The sequence below is a fragment of the Urocitellus parryii genome, chromosome 8, assembly GCF_045843805.1.
Source record: "Urocitellus parryii isolate mUroPar1 chromosome 8, mUroPar1.hap1, whole genome shotgun sequence".
In the NCBI taxonomy this organism is placed as follows: Eukaryota; Metazoa; Chordata; class Mammalia; order Rodentia; family Sciuridae; genus Urocitellus; species Urocitellus parryii.
In genome coordinates, this window is record NC_135538.1 from 136,081,917 (window position 1) to 136,097,802 (window position 15,886).

A 15,886-nucleotide genomic window follows, 5' to 3' on the forward strand; every position below is an offset into this window, starting at 1 on the left:
GGTCCTGTAGTCAGTTGAAGAAAGGCTCATAGTCATTAAGCAACTGGCAAAGGCTGGGCATAAAGTATGAGTGCCATGGAACAGGCTGCACATGGTCCAGAAACTGATGGGTACAAGCCACTTCCTTAATGGTTTCCTAAACTGCCCAGGAGGGAAGTGTGGCCATTGTTTTGGAGGAAAACAAATGGACTGAGTTTCAAAAATTATATCCGGTAGGAAAAATAACATTGTGAAAAACATGAGCAGCCATATACTTTAAATAACAGCTAAGAGTTATTTAAAAAGCAAAATACGAGTTTGGCTCTGCTAATAGAAGCTGATTCAAAGCCCCATTCTTTCTCAGAGGCTCCGCTGGATCTTGGGGAAGGAAAGCTCATTAGTAAATGAGCAATCTACGCCCTGTCACCTGAAGGAGAGGGCAGCCCTTGCTTCACAGCCCCCAGACTCCCTGAAGTCACCATGATCCTTGAAACATTCTTGCCCTCACTGTGTTAAAAGCATTCACAAAGTGTAGCCAAAGGCTTTTTTCGACTAGGCCTTGCTGCTGAGGCTGACTGTGAAAAACCCACATTATATAACTCGGCATTACGTAACCCAGCTACTCCCCCAAGTGCAACACAACAAATTGCCTGTGAACCTGAGCAGTCAGCGATAGAAGTGGCCAGTGACAGAGCTCACCCTTCACCAACACTGCCAGGCATATTTAAGAAGCATTATTATTCACTTTCAGAATTGGAGAACATCAGGCCTGAAAAGGACCTTTGAGGTCCATGGAGCAAACTTCTCCTGACCCATAGGAAGAAGCTGCCATGTTGGCTGGCAGCCAGTGAATGAGTACTTTTTGAGCCTGTCTGGCATGCCCACGTCCGTGTAGGCAGTTCTGGAAAGCCTTGACTTATGTGCAAAATAGAATAACCTGCTGACAGACACCCAAGTCCAATCTCAGAAGGCAGTGGATACAGTGCATTCAAGAAACAATTCCTGTCTATTAGGATCCTACTAGAATTGATGTGCCCAATTCCTTACTTTTTACAGGTGAGGCCTAGAGGGCCATGGAGTTCCTGGCTGCTGCTAATCTGTGGTGGGTTTTGAAGGAAAATCCTTATGACCTGTGGGTTGCTGCTATTTTCACTCCACTGAAGAGGTGAGATGGGTGGGAGTGGAGGGAGAGAAGTATTTCTTGGGCTTTGTGAAGTGAAAATGCTGAGAAATGGAAAATACTTAAAATAGTGATTTAATTCTATGCTGGCATTATTTGATAAAACTAAGATCACAATAGAATTTTTAGAGTTCTTTCATTATTCATAACTGACCAATCTAGGAAATGACAGCCTTAATTATCAGACTGGGGAAGACAAAAAAATTTTGAAGCTTCACTTGCCACTGGTATTTCAATAACATACCAAGTACAAAATTAACTTAGGAATGGTAGGGCCGGGGGTGCAGCTCAGTGGCATGGTGCTTGTATAGCATGCACGAAACCCCAGGTTTGATTCCCAGCCCTGCAGGTTGGGGTGGAGGGATGGTATTCCTTTGCCTTTAGTAGTAGACCTCAGTGACGATGATTTTAGAAAGATCATATATCAGGACCAAGCACAGAGAACTCCTGAAAAGTGTTTAAATTGAGGTACATCTTGCTCAAAATCTTTTTTCTTTTTTTACCTACCATTCCTATTACATCTGAGGGGCAAAATGCAAACAAACAAGGCAAAAAAAGAATAAAAAACACACACAGCTTTTTACACTGAGAGATGTATAAAGAAGAAAAATCTTCCCAAATATCATGAAGGAAACTCTGCTGCGCAGGTATACAGGTGAAAATCTATCCAGTCCGAACAGAAAATTCAACTGTAGACACCAAGTGCTCAGGAAATTAGTCCACCTCCTCATGTACACTCTGGCAATGGAGGTCACTGCCTCCACACCATCTCTAAGGACCCAGGGCTGAAGCACAAATTAAGGTAAACAAGGGGAGCCCCTTTTACTGCCTTCCTAAATATGTGACACTGCTCCTTTGTCTCTGCATAAGCGTGACTGGAGTCAACTCCGATTACTTGAAAGGACAAGCCAAGCAATGGGGCATCAAAAGGTTTCCACTGAAAGGTACTCGGTGACAGCCTGTCAGGAAAAGCACAATTGGAGCTGCAGCCTTCAGATCTATGGGGAGATTCTGAGCAAAGACTTCTTAAACAAGGTGGCTGAACTTTAAGATTTTCCAAGCGTGGTTTTATTTTCTCTTGATGGCAAGAGTTTTTTGAGAAAGGATAAAGGAGCATGGCCTCTAGAAATCACACTATTCATGAGCCTGCAGAGGGTAAGCTGCTACCTCTAATAAGAGTTCTAAATGAACACTCAGAAAAAAGAAACGCTCATCTTGCCGCCTGCTCTCATCTTCAGCCTCCTGTTTGCCTCTGTCAAGATGAGGCCACCCAGAGTGTGAACCTGCTTCTGAGAGCGGCTCACAAGTGAGAATAGATGTGGGCCCACCATTCTCCTAATTGTGCATCCTTGGAGAATTCCTCAAACATGCCTCATCTGATTCCTCACTTAGAAAATGAGGATAATAGTGTCTTTCTCATAAGGCTGCTGTTAGAGAAACTGAGTGTGCAGTACAGCGTCTGTGCATAGACAGGGTACAAGGAAGAAACACTGACATCTATCATTGCCACCACTGCCATCACCATCCTCCTCCTCAACAATAAAACTATGCCTCATGGATATGTGAATTAGGCATATAAGCAAATCACTTGGCTCATGAGGAAAAGCTGAGATCAATACTTCTGCAGATTCTTTCCTAGGAAACCAATGAGCTTTTGGTGCCAGAGGTGATAATATCTAGGTGTTGAAGGTATAGCTCAAAGACAGAGGGCTTGCCTAGCATGAGCAAGGCCCTGGGTTCAATTCTGAGCACCCCCCAAAATAAAAATAAATAAGTAAATGCAGTAATATCTGTTTCTAGTGTGCTTCAGAACAAACCAGTTCTTTACAGCTTTCCAGAAAAAATGTCTGTCATGATGAAATGGCAGACTGATAGATTTCATAATAAAAATTTCCCAATGAAACCCTTGCAAAAATGTTCTATACAGAGTATCACTGTAACTTTCTTCATGATCTCTGCTGTACATGGAAATACAGTAAAAAAGTTTTGTAGCCAGATGCAGTAGTGCATATCTATAATCCCAGTAATCCAGGCCAAGGCAGGAGGATAGCAAGTTTGAGGCTAGCCTCAGCAGCTTAGTGAGATCCTCAACAAGTCAGCAAGATCTTGTCTCAAAATATAAACAGGGTGGGGGGTTGGGGCTGGGGTTACAGCTCAGTGGTAGAGTGCTCGAGTTCCACACATGAGGCACTGGGGTTGATCTTCAGCACCACATACAAAATAAATAAATTAATAAAAACAAAGGTATTGTGTCCCATTTACAATTAAAAAAATTATTAAAAGAAAAAAAGGGGGGGGCTGGGTGTGTAACTCAGTGGAAACGCACCCATGGTGGGTTCAATCTCTAGTACCAAAAAACAAGAGTATTTTGTATATGAAATATATAGATGTAAAGATTGGTACCTTCTAGAAAAGAAATAGAAACTTGTTTTATGCACAATCTTGGAGGAAATAAACAAATTTAATAGACGATTTCCAATCAAATGAGAAGTATCCTTTCTATAGAATTACCAACTGTAGAAATGCTGTTACCCTACATTTCAGTATTGAGAGGAAGGGAATTAAATTCTAGTATGAAGAGGTCTTTTCAAAGCTGCAGTGGAACTACATATTGAACAGACTAAAAAAATGAATGTCAGCCTGGGTGCGGTGGCACATACCTGCAATTCAAGTGACTCAGGAGGCTAAGGCATGAAGACTGAAAATTCAAGGCTAGCCTCAGCAACTTAGTGAGATTTTGTCTCAAAACAAAACAAAAGGGGTGAGAATGTAGCTCAGCAGTAGAGCACCCCTGGGTTCAGCCCCCAGTATAATAATAATAATAATAACAACAACAATAACAATAACAATAATAATAATAATTTTTAAATATAAAAAACAATACCCCCCTCAAAAAAAAAAAAACAAAAAAACACAAAAAACCCAAAGGTCACACACAGGCCAAGCTATGCCAACTAAACAACCATTCTCTATGCTCTGCTTCCTTAAAAATTTTGAGAGAGGGGTAGGAGATTTTTTTATTATTATTGAAAAACTCCATATATAGAAAAGACATAGACTCAATTATGGGGCAACTCAGGCCTTGAGGATTTTTATTGAAGTCCAAGACAGATTTACATCTCTTCTGCCTCTAATTGTTTACTATTACCTCTTAAATTTGTAGACTGGTCCTTTGGTTTAATCTTAGTTGATCTATGCAGGCACTAAGACTGGCTTCTAAACTCTGTTTCTGCTCTATTAGATGAGACAGTAAAAGGGATCTAGAACCTAGAAAAGCCAAAATGAGAAAAAAACTTCTACAAGGTTCTTGTAGAACTCTCAATTCCATCCCAATCCTGCCTCCCAAGAGCTTATCAAGTCAATTCATAATTACATGGCACAGAGTAGGTATTCAAAAAATCTCAAGGGAAAGGTATCTCGGGTATGAAACTAGAAGACACACAATGTCTTTGACTGATTTAGTGAAGTGTGTTGAAGGTTGCTCAGAAGTCAGCCAGGGAACAGGGAGAAGTTCAACTAAGAAGAAATGAGTACTAGCGTTCACATGGGGCCCAGGAAAGCAGTTTAATCTTTCTCTTACCTGTAAGTTATCACATTACTGTTCTTCAACTACTATTCATTTTGAGAAGAAAATGCTCTGATCAGAGATCTGCTCTAGTACTGGTAACATATTGTCTACCAGGAATGAAGAAGGCTAACAGAGGAAGTGCCAGGAACACGAGAGAAATAATGCAATTTCTTGAATTTCCTGGTAGTTGAAGTGTTGTACTAAGACAAATCTTTGGAATCTATGATAGTATAAATGCTGGCGTACAACTTTGCTCATCTATAATTGCCAAAACCCTATATAGTTAAGTTCTTGGTAAAATATGGTCAAGAAAAACTGGGCACAGAGTAATTTATTTGAAAAGCATCAGTAGTTTCTGAAAAGAGAAGAAAAAGGGGACAAATATTTATAAGAATGTAGAACCCCAGATTTTAGAACTGGAAGTAGCTTTAAAAATTAGAGTATAACCCTTTGACTTTTCCCAACAAGAAAACTGAAGACTCACACATAAAAATTCACTAGTTCAAGTCTCCTATCCTCAAATACTAGTACACGAAGCATCTAATTTTACTCTTCCCAATTAAAAAAAAAAAGTGACAAGTCATAATTCATTTTGGAAAAAGGCATCTTTTTTTTTTCCCCCTCTTGGTACTGGGGATTGAAACTGCAGATGCTTTTACTACTAAGTTACCCCCACTTTTAAAATTTGGCTTATCCTCATTGGACTGAATTCACTGTAATTTCAGCTCCCAGTGCTGAATAATCAAGTGGCTAACCTGCTTTGTTTAACATTTTTTTTTGTGTGTGTGCATTATAGTTATATGTAATAGAAGGGTTCCTTTTGACATACTCATAAATGCATTTATCAAGAGTTTTCACCATTTCAATCCCCAATACTGCCCTCTTCCCTTGCCCTGGTCCCCTTCCTCTACTCTATTGATCCTCCTTCTACTTGCTTATTGCATTATAGTTATATATAAAATTGGAATGCATTGGGTGTGTTGATCATGCATCTAGTATAATTTGGTTAACTTCATTCCCCAGTTCTTCCCCTTTCCCTCCCCTTTGGCCCCTTTTTTACTCTACTGATCTCCCTTTTATTTTTGCAAGATCCCCTTAATTTCATTCTGTTTCTAGCTTCCACATTTGAGAGAAAGAAATTCAACCCTTGACTTTAAGTCTGGATTATTTCACTGAGCATGCTCCCTAGTCCTTTTATTTTGAGACAGAGTCTCAACTAAGTTTCTGAAGCTAGGCTTGAATTTTTCATCCTCTTGCCTCAACCTACTGAGTTGCTGGAATTACAGGCATGTACCACATCTAGCTAGGGATACTTTTAGCTGTGGAAAAAAATCATACAGATTTCATCATCTCAGTCATTGGTCTTTTCTTTTTTTATTGATACATTATAATTATACACAATCCTGGGATACATCATGCCATATTTATACGCACATGTAATTTAATCAATATGATTTGCCATCACTTTCCTTTTCCTTCTTCTCCTTCCTCCCCCATGTGCTTATTCCATTCTTCTGATCTGCATTATATCACAATTAATTAGTGCACTATAATTATACTGTATTTCACCACATAATAGTCACCATGGCATAATTGTTGCATCCTGTTTGCTCAGTCCAAAAATTGGTTTATAACCTTTATTGCATAATTTGTCACATGATATAATTCTGTTCCTCATGTTGCTTAAAAGGTAACCAGAATATGAATGTATTCATCAGTGGCATGTGGATGTGCATTTGTCTTCTAGGGCACTGTGAACTACAGCCTAGAATTCTCAAGGCATGTGCACTGTGTGTATATTTCTGAAAGCTGACTGGTGAGGTTTTATTGCATCACTGCAGTACTAACAGTAACATCTCTCTCTCTCTCTCTTTTTTCTTAGAACATATCTCTTATGAATGGTGCTGAAGCTGGCACATCAGATAAAGAAAATAACAATAGTAGTGCAAAATCAACACAGAAGATTAAATTTTGTTACGTCCATAATTTGCAACACTCTAGTAAATTTTATCAAATGTAATATTTCATTTATAATGCACAAACCAGTAACAACTAATGTGTTAACTCTTTTTTTTTTCCCCCAGACTGGGAAAATGTTGTTTTAACCACCACAAGGAAATGATGTTCATATTTAGACTATTCAATCTGAATGTATATTCAGGCATATTCTGCATATTCTGATATTATGCCAGTTTAGCAATGAATAATTTTTAAATAATATTGGCACAGTTCTTTTTTTGTTCTGAAGCTTCACATAATGGTCTCATCCCACTTTTTCGTAATATAGTTTGGCATAAAATCTGTGATGATTGTGTTATGAAATGTGGTATAAAAAGGTGGGAGACGTTGTGCAGTCTGTACACAGACAAGCTAATGTGTTCCCCAGTACGTGCCCAGGCCCTTGCCTTCTCTCCCTTCTTCTACTCTGCTGATCTCCCTTCTATTTTTTTTCTTTCTTTCTAATCTTAACCATTTTTAATACTGTTATATATATTCACATTTTTGTGAAACAAATCTCTAGAACTTTTCCATCTTCTGAAACTGAAATTCTGTATCCACTGAGTAACTTCCCCTTTCCCTCCAGTCCCTGGTACCCATCCTTCTCCTTTCTGCTTGTATGAATCTGACAACTTTGGATACCTCATCTAAGTGGAACCATACAGGATTCGTCCTTTTGTATTTGGCTTATTTCACTTAGCATAATGCCCTCAAGGTTCATCTGTGGTTGGCATGTAATAAGATCTCTTTCGTTTTTAAGTTGAGTGATATTTCACTTTAAGTATGGAACACATCTTGTTTAAAAGACATGTGGGGTGCTTCTACCTTTTGTGAATAGCATATAACTATTTTCATGTGTTTTAGGTGCCGTAACATAGAAATTAACTTTCCTTTATATTCCATCAAAACAATGGCCAAATATATTTTGGAAATGTCCCCAAACTATCAAAATAGTACTTACGTTAAATGTATGCATGTGAAGAGAGAGTGCACTCTCTATTTTCCCTACAGGACCTAAAATAAACATACATTTTCCCAGGTTGTTTGAAAAGGATAAGAACAATGGGGAACACAGCACTTTTGACAGGCTTTAACCACCATCTAAGGTACTGAAGTGGGTACTACAGTGACTGACAGGGCTAGAAGGAGGTCACTATTCACCAGCTTCTCATTTCACAGCAGCATATTCAGAGAACTACTGGTGGACCCTTCTCTTGAATGGTCTTTTAAAGACTAACTATAAAACACCAAATAAAAGTAAAAACACATATGGTTTCAGAGACTCTCACCTATCACCACTGAAAATACCAATAAACTGGACAAATGATTTTGCTTTTAGCTAACTACAAAAATAATTAAGCATAAGCTGAGAAACACTGAAATGGTTCAGCTCACACATATGCAAACTCATTTTAACAAAAATCTTTGTCATGCGGGGTGCAGTGGCGCACACATGAAATCCCAGCCATGTGAAGGCAGGAGGTTTCCAAGTTTAACAAAGGACTAGGGACAAACTCAGTGGTACAGCACCCCTAGGTTCAATCCACAGTACAAAAACGAAAACAAAACAAAACAAAAATCCATGATACATGTAATAATATCCACCCCATCCCCCGTATTTTTAATGGCTGTACTGCTTTTGATCGCTTACAACTACAGGTTCATAATTCTGAACCTAATACCTCCTTGAGTTGCTTAATTACAGAAAGCACTAGCTTCAGAATAACTACTGCAGTAGAAAATAGTGACCACTGGAAAACTAGTGACGATTGTTATCATGCCAAAACCCTGGCACAGAATCAGAACATAACCAGTTTCTCTTCCCACTGTATAATCACAAAATTGCAACAATACAATATATGTCTTCATCTAAATACTTGGGTAAGAGAGAAACTTGTTTTGCAGGATACAGTCCTTTCTATTTTCTATCAAACACATATCTTAGTAGCCTCTTGTCCTTGGTAGTGTAATCAAATATTATTTGGATATAAACAGTGCTAAATTCACTAGCCTACATAATGGCCAGGAACCTTTTCATACAGAAGATTTTTTCTTTTCTAAAGTTTATGGATTCACCTGGCTGACCAAAATATGAAAATGGTAAATGAAGTACACTCTGTCCACCTCTGGCACACAAAACAACTTCGGTTACCCTAGGTTTGCTTCTATATGAGAACCTGGAAGAACTGAAGGGTCATTTCACTTTTATGACCCCTAGTGGCATCAGATAACTATAAATGCACTTAAACTTTGCACAGTTATGTTACATGCTGCAGTTGTTCTGAAGGCACTTAGAGGAGCAAGGTACTAGCACAAGGGAAGTAGTGACAGAAAACAAGGTACACTATGGTGGTTAAAAAACCAAGAAGTGTTAAAAACAAAAACAAAAACAAAAACAAAACAAACACGCAAAAAACCCAAAGAGAAGTGGCAAACTGCAGGGCTGTAATGAATTGGGGTGGTTAACTCAACTCACAGCAATTCTAACTAATGCCTGTAAACAGAAGGAATACTTCTAGACAATGAAGCTGAACAAAGGATAAAGACAAGATCTGGCTGGCTTCCCTGCTTCTCTGTCTGATGTGGAAGACCTACAAAGCCTTGCTTCCTGTCTCAGGGAGACACCAAACTAGACTGCCTAGACTGCTGAGATCTATTTGCTCAACCACACACAGCCAAGCTACTGTCTGTCCTCATTTGGCCCATATACAAAAGGGCTCCCAACCTTTCTGATCACAGCTGGAGAACAGATAAGGAATCTAGGGTTAGCAGGGGCTAGTCCAGAATTTGCTTTCAGCACAGGGGAAAACCCATAAATGCTGACAGGTCAGCCTGTTTTTCCAGAACCATTTTTTTTTTTTTTTTTGTGGAAATAGTAGCAGCTTATGGAAAGGTAGAAGAATGTCTCCACTGGTCTAATGGGATATGATGCATGTAACTGGAAGAGATTTGCTACTGACATATCAGACTGTGATGTCCAAGAACATCAAGGAAAGAACAAGTACATGTTTGGTCCTAAGTATGGAGAAAAGCAAAAGAAGGCCGACTTGCTCACTAGGAAAGAAAACCAGCTAGCCATATCGTGAAATGAGAGTAATTTTTAGGAGCTGTGCAAAGGCTCACAAGAAATACTGATGCTATCTAGAACTCCTCGGGGCAGCCGATGCAGACTTACCATCTTGCACACTGGGGATATGAAGGAAGCATGAATGACCTTTGAGGAGAGATTAAGCTCCATTGATGAGGTTCTTAAATATCTTGGGGGGAAAAAAAATGGGAGGATGGCTTAAGACTAACTTTATCCTTCAACTTTTACTAACTTAGGAACTTGTGACCTTGAACTTCTGAATCTGCTCCAAGGAATTAGAAGATTTGAGCTCTTGTGGCATCCATTTTTCCTGAACCTGAACTTCTCTACCCAGAAAACCAGAAGAATGTTTTTGTTCAGACTTCTTTAAAAACAGCAAAAATTACCAGGCATGGTGGTATATATCTATAACCCCATTATTTGGGGGGCTGAGGCAAGAGAATTGCAAATTCAAGGACAGCCTGTACAATGTACAGAGACCCTGATTCAAAAGAAATGTGGATGTAGCTCAGTGGCAGTATAGTGCCCCTGGGTTCAAGCTCCAGTACCATAAAAAACAAAAACAACAAACCCAAAACAAAACAAAAACTACAACACTGTGCCAGGTTATGGTGGTTTCACACACCAGAGATGAGTCAAGGGACTGAAGAAGCTGTACTTCAAAGCACAAGGAGAAAGCAAAGAGGGCGGTTTCAGTATAGAAGATGGAGGATTTCCGACTACTGCTTTGATGATGTAGGAGTGTGGTAGCTGGACAGTGGCTGCTGGTTTCCTATTTACAGAAATGTAAAGCTGGGATTGGTCTAAATGCTCCAGCAGAGGAGGGTCTTGAAAGGAAGAAAATCACAGCTCCTGAAGGTGATAGGTCAGGATCCTCAAGAAATTTCCGTTTCCCTGTCAGTTTATTCCTCCAGGAGGGACTAAGTGGCCAAAAAGACACCAGGACTTTGGTGGCCCAGCCCTCTGACCTCAGGACAACCCTGCCTGTACTCTCTTGAGCATCCAGCACTCTGCAGTTCTAGAGATTGTAGAGTAATCATAGCAAATACTTGCAAAGTGTACTAGGTGCCACCAATATCATTTTAGGGCTTTTCATACATTAACCTATTTGATCCTTACCACAATTCCCTATCTTTATTTGTATTTTCTATTAGGCAATAAGAAATCAAATATTTTTCTCAAGGTCAAATAGCTGAGTCAGGACTGGAATACAAGCCTCACAGCACATGTTTTTGCTCACCAGATCCTTAGATCCCTTCCTTGTACCTGCTACTGTCTCATGGGGAAGGGAGAAAATGGATAAGGCAACGAGCAGTAGTGTTTTAGGTACAGATAAGTGCTGTTAGGAAAAGTGATGCAGGGCACGAGAGGGCAGCTGTTTAATTGAGATAGTGTGGTCAGAGAGAGCCAGGCAAGAGTCTCGGGAGCGTCTCCTTCAGGTGAAGAACCTCTGAAGGAGGTTGAGAAGGGATGAGCTGGGTGTGCACCAGGGCCAACAAGAAGTTAATGGACACTGTGTGAGGGAGGGAGAGAGACCAGAGTAATGCAGGGCCTCAGAAGATTTCACAAAGAGTCAGTTTTTCTTGTCAAGGTGCTATGAAGCCCCTAAAGGGGCCGAGCAGGAGAATGAAGTGATCGGATTCTATTATTTTTTTTTTTTAAAGATCATTCTCGCTATTTATGAACTGAACACAGCAGGGGAAACAGTGAAGCAAGTTAGAAGATAACGACAGAAGTCAGCAGCAAGGACGTTAAACAACATACCTTTGCCTTTGGTCCAGCTCGCAGTGAGGTGTCTCAGGAAATCTACCATATCCCATACACTAACTGTGGTAAAATTTGCATTACAGGACTTGACGTGAATGGGAAGTGAGTAGAAAACTACCCACCAGCTGAAGTCTAACTGGCTAAGTAGTTCTCCCATAGAATGAGGGCTTCCATGAGAAAGTGGTACCTCGCTCCTAGAAGGTCACTCTGGAAACCCTGGGCCTGCAAGCTGGGCAGTGTACATTCCTCTATCAGGAAGGTGCAGTCGCCCCGATGTCCTGGGGAGGGCACCCTCACTCTACTCACTCTCTAGCTGCTGCAACAATGTTTCCATCTGTTTTCAGTGTGGATTCACTGGGGATGTTGGATGATGGCCACAGTCTTTTTTCCCCCCACCCCAATGCTGGGGAGAGAACCAGGGTTTCCTGCATGCTGAGGCAAATGCTACCACTGGGCTATAACTCCTTTTTTTTTTTGTTTGTTTGTTTTGAAAGAAAAAGAAAGCTTTTCAAACCAAAAAATGACACAGACAATTAGACATAACACAAGAAATGGTGGCACAGATTATTTACAGGCCCCCTTTTCTAAGCAGTTTATATTCTAAGTAATTTTAGACTAAAGATAAAACCAGTCTGTTTTGGAAATGCTTGCCAATTTCTACACAGAGAAAGTGCCAAAGAACTGAATCTTTCTGAGTTTATGTAAAATAGAGACCCAGGCTGCTTGTTTTCCTAAATTTTACTGCTAAAGGATCCCATGAAATTGAACTGCTGGTGACTGGAAAATACCATCGTTCTAGAGTTTTCCATTGGCGTCTCACTTATCTGCCATTCTCAAAGTACGCAAAAATGTGCAGATCAGTCTTTTTCTAACTACCCTATTATCTTATCATGCTTTTAGCTAATGATCATTTCCCATACTTGTTTGAATGTGGCAAAGTTATTCCAATGCTAGATAACTGCAGACATCAAGGAGGACTACCAGAATCTGAAATGTTATTCCAGAAGGGATTGATCCATTATGAAGCCAACAGAACCAGACTTAATCTTGTCATAAAATGAAAACTATAGTTTTTAACTCTTGCTTATTTGAATTCTATTTTGAGTTATGCATGAAGAAAGGTCAAGGAAAGGGAAGAGTCTGATGAAACGTCAGCCAAACACTTTCTAAAACACTAGCAGAACTTAAGAAAATGGTAACGTATTCCCCCGTACACTGTATAAACACATTTACCACAAGTAAGAGAGAAGTAGGGGTGAAAACGAAGAGATTTATGGTGTGACTATTGCTAAATTAAAGAAAAACAGTGAAAAGGGCAATTTTATTACAGGTTGAGAAAACCAATCAATAGAAGGCTACTTTAACCTTTGACACTCTAATAGTTCTTGAGAAGACAGGCTACCATAAGTGCTCCACCCACCTCATTAACTTTTCTAAAAAAGCAATCCCTGCAAGTTGATCCCTGGATCTTGTACAAAATGAAAACAAAAACACCTTCCAGGGTCTTTTATGGGGTCTGCACCCCCACCAGCTGTGCTCCATACCTTGTGCACCTTCCATCTAGCAACGTAATTCAGGTTCATCATCCATTCTATTCATCATGAATTATAATGATAAATACTAGAAAAGGAGATGTTTATACCCTGACATAAGTTCACATATATATCTATAATATATCTTACAAAGACTTTTAATTTTAAAAAAGTTATTATATTGAAATTTATCACACTTCCAACGTTTAGTTTATGAGAGTTTAGTTTTCCAGAAGGACGCAGTCCCTGAAAATTTTGAAAAGATAATGCTTTTATTTTGTCCTTGAATTCGATAATATGGATAGCTCGTTTTTCTGTGCCTGTATTAGGAAAAAAGAGGACAGAAAAAAAGAGACAGAGTTTCATGATCCTGCAGTATAAATCATAAACCTGAAAGTAGTGATGTCCAATCAAGGGGGAAATGTCAGAGCTGAAGGCTTTTAATGAAAACAGTATACTGAACCATCTTACCTGTCGACGAATTATTTCAAGGTCTCTTTTGGCTTTATTCACTAGGTTTTGAATTTCTACAGGATCCTTTACATTTTTATTTTCTCTGAAGGCATCTCTTATCCTCCTGACAGCATACATTCTAAATGAATTGAGAAAGAGAAAAAAAAAAAAAAAAACCAGAAGAAAAGTTGTCAGTATGTCTGAGGATGTTTAAATTTAAAAGCTTTCCTCTAGAATTAAGTGTCTAATATTCCCCTATAGATAATTCACTTTGATTTTTGTTCATGGGACAGGTCAATGTATTACTATTCGGGATGATTATAAGCAAATGAATTTTGGAAAATAAATCTACCCTAAAGAAGTCACATACAAATGGCAAACTGCTACATAAATGCTCTTTAGATTACTGGCTCTTTAGAGTTATTCACGATTGGCTTCCCTCCATTAACAAGGATAATTGAACCTTTATTGTACAGAGACAAACCAAGAATTCAGAGGTTAAATGATGCACTGTGTGTGTTTGTATGCTGAGTATGCTGAGCTAGTGATCAGCTTTCCCAATCCCTGATCCCTTTTTTGGCTTCTACTTTTCTTTTTGTAACCTAAAATGTAAGGCTGCAATCCATATCAGGATCCTACCCCAGCTGAAAGTGAAGGATTATGCCAAAAAGGCCTTTCTTCACGAGAGGTCCTCTATCTGCACAAACATATCTCCCACCCCCAGCCAGATAAACCTAGACAGACTTGAGTTTGTATGTTTAGTCCAGCTCCTGCTACTCACATCAGCTTGGGAAAGCTTCTTAACATAAGGCCATGTTTCCTCATCTGCCAGAGACACATAATACTGCTCAGTACAGCTAGGAGGATTAAGCATTATTATGTGAGACTGGATTTTGGCAAAAAGCCTGGAACCTAGAAAGACTCAATAACTGAAAGCCATTCTGATTACTATTTTAGTTATACCTTAATGCAATTAGTATTTCCTTCTCCTCATGTATGGCCTCACCTTTGTCTCGTATCTTTAGGGGCACACCAGAGTGTGTGTTCAGAAAGTAGAGTGCTCTTGATAGTTAGCCAGAGAAGAATCAACGGTCTTAATCAGACCCTCAGAGAACCACAGCCTTAACCCCTATGCACTCCGTATCTACTTTGAATTGGAAGACAAGGGACTAAGGAAAAGCAGCCTGAGTTGCACACACCAGACATTGTTTCCATCTCAAACCACTCTTGATTTTTAGCTTTAAGAACCAGGAAAAGAATATGTGCGTTACCACTGGTAATATTCAGCAATAAAAGAATGTAAATAGATGCAAAGAAAGGCGAAAAAGTAAATATCAAAGTCTCTGGGGGATTGAAGGTGAGGTCTAGGAGATACATATACACTGGGAAATCTTATTTTAGAGAATACAAAGTTTGTTTAGACACATTTTTCTTTTTATTTTTTTAATATCTCTATAATATTTTTAGATGTAGAAGCGCACAATGCCTTTTATTTTTATTTATATATTTTTACATGAGGACTGAACCCAGTGCCTCACATATATGAGATGAGCGCTCTACTGCTGAGCTACAACCCCAGGCCTAGACACATTTTTCTAAAAAATAAATTTTATACTAACAATGTAAATGAGCTGTGCACATGGCATGGACTTGTAATCCCAGCAGCTTGGGAGACTGAGGCAAGATCACAAGTTCAAAGCTAGCTTCCGCAACTTAGCTAGTCCCTAAGCACTTGCTGAGAACCTGTCTCAAAATAAAAAATAAGGGGCTGGGGCTATGGCTCAGTGGTAGAGCGCTTGCCAACCACATGTGAAGCACTGGGTTCCATCCTCAGCAACACATAAAAATAAACTAAAAATAATAATAAAAAGGACTGGGGCTGTGGCTCAGTGGTACAGTGTCCCTGGATTCAATTCCCAGTACCAAAAACAAACAAACAAAAAACCAAGACGCAAATGGCAGTTTTTTTTTTTTTTTTAAACCCATTTAAAAGTGAGAGTAAAGCTAAACCTTGTAACATTAGGAACCACAAAGAAGAAAGGCAGTTTAGGAACTTGCACTTTCAAAATGGAAGATACCATTGAAACTCTGATCTTAACCCCTTGATAACCAGCTAGAGAATTTGTAAAGAAGCTCCTAAATGTTCAGTATTGATCTCAGGGGCTACTGTGATTGGAAAGGGAATCCACATAATACTGGCTGCTAAACAACAATGGAAAACCTTACTAGTTGAATATTATTAAGTAAGAGAGTCCTGTCATGTGGAGCTTCTAATCTAACAACATTCTAGTTTGGTCTAATAAGGAGGTTAACGGCCAATT

The 15,886-nt window shown here is 39.3% G+C and overlaps 1 protein-coding gene across 2 annotated transcripts in view; it reads right to left on the reverse strand.

Moving 5' to 3' along the window:
* The window catches only part of Lyrm4 (LYR motif containing 4), a 142,186-nt gene that overhangs the window by 92,022 nt on the left and 34,278 nt on the right, over nucleotides 1-15,886 (reverse strand). For both annotated transcript variants that reach the window (XM_026380660.2, XM_026380659.2), the window contains one exon: nucleotides 13,584-13,704. In XM_026380660.2, coding sequence (XP_026236445.1) covers nucleotides 13,584-13,704 — 121 coding nt within the window. The remainder of the gene's footprint in view (nucleotides 1-13,583; nucleotides 13,705-15,886) is intronic.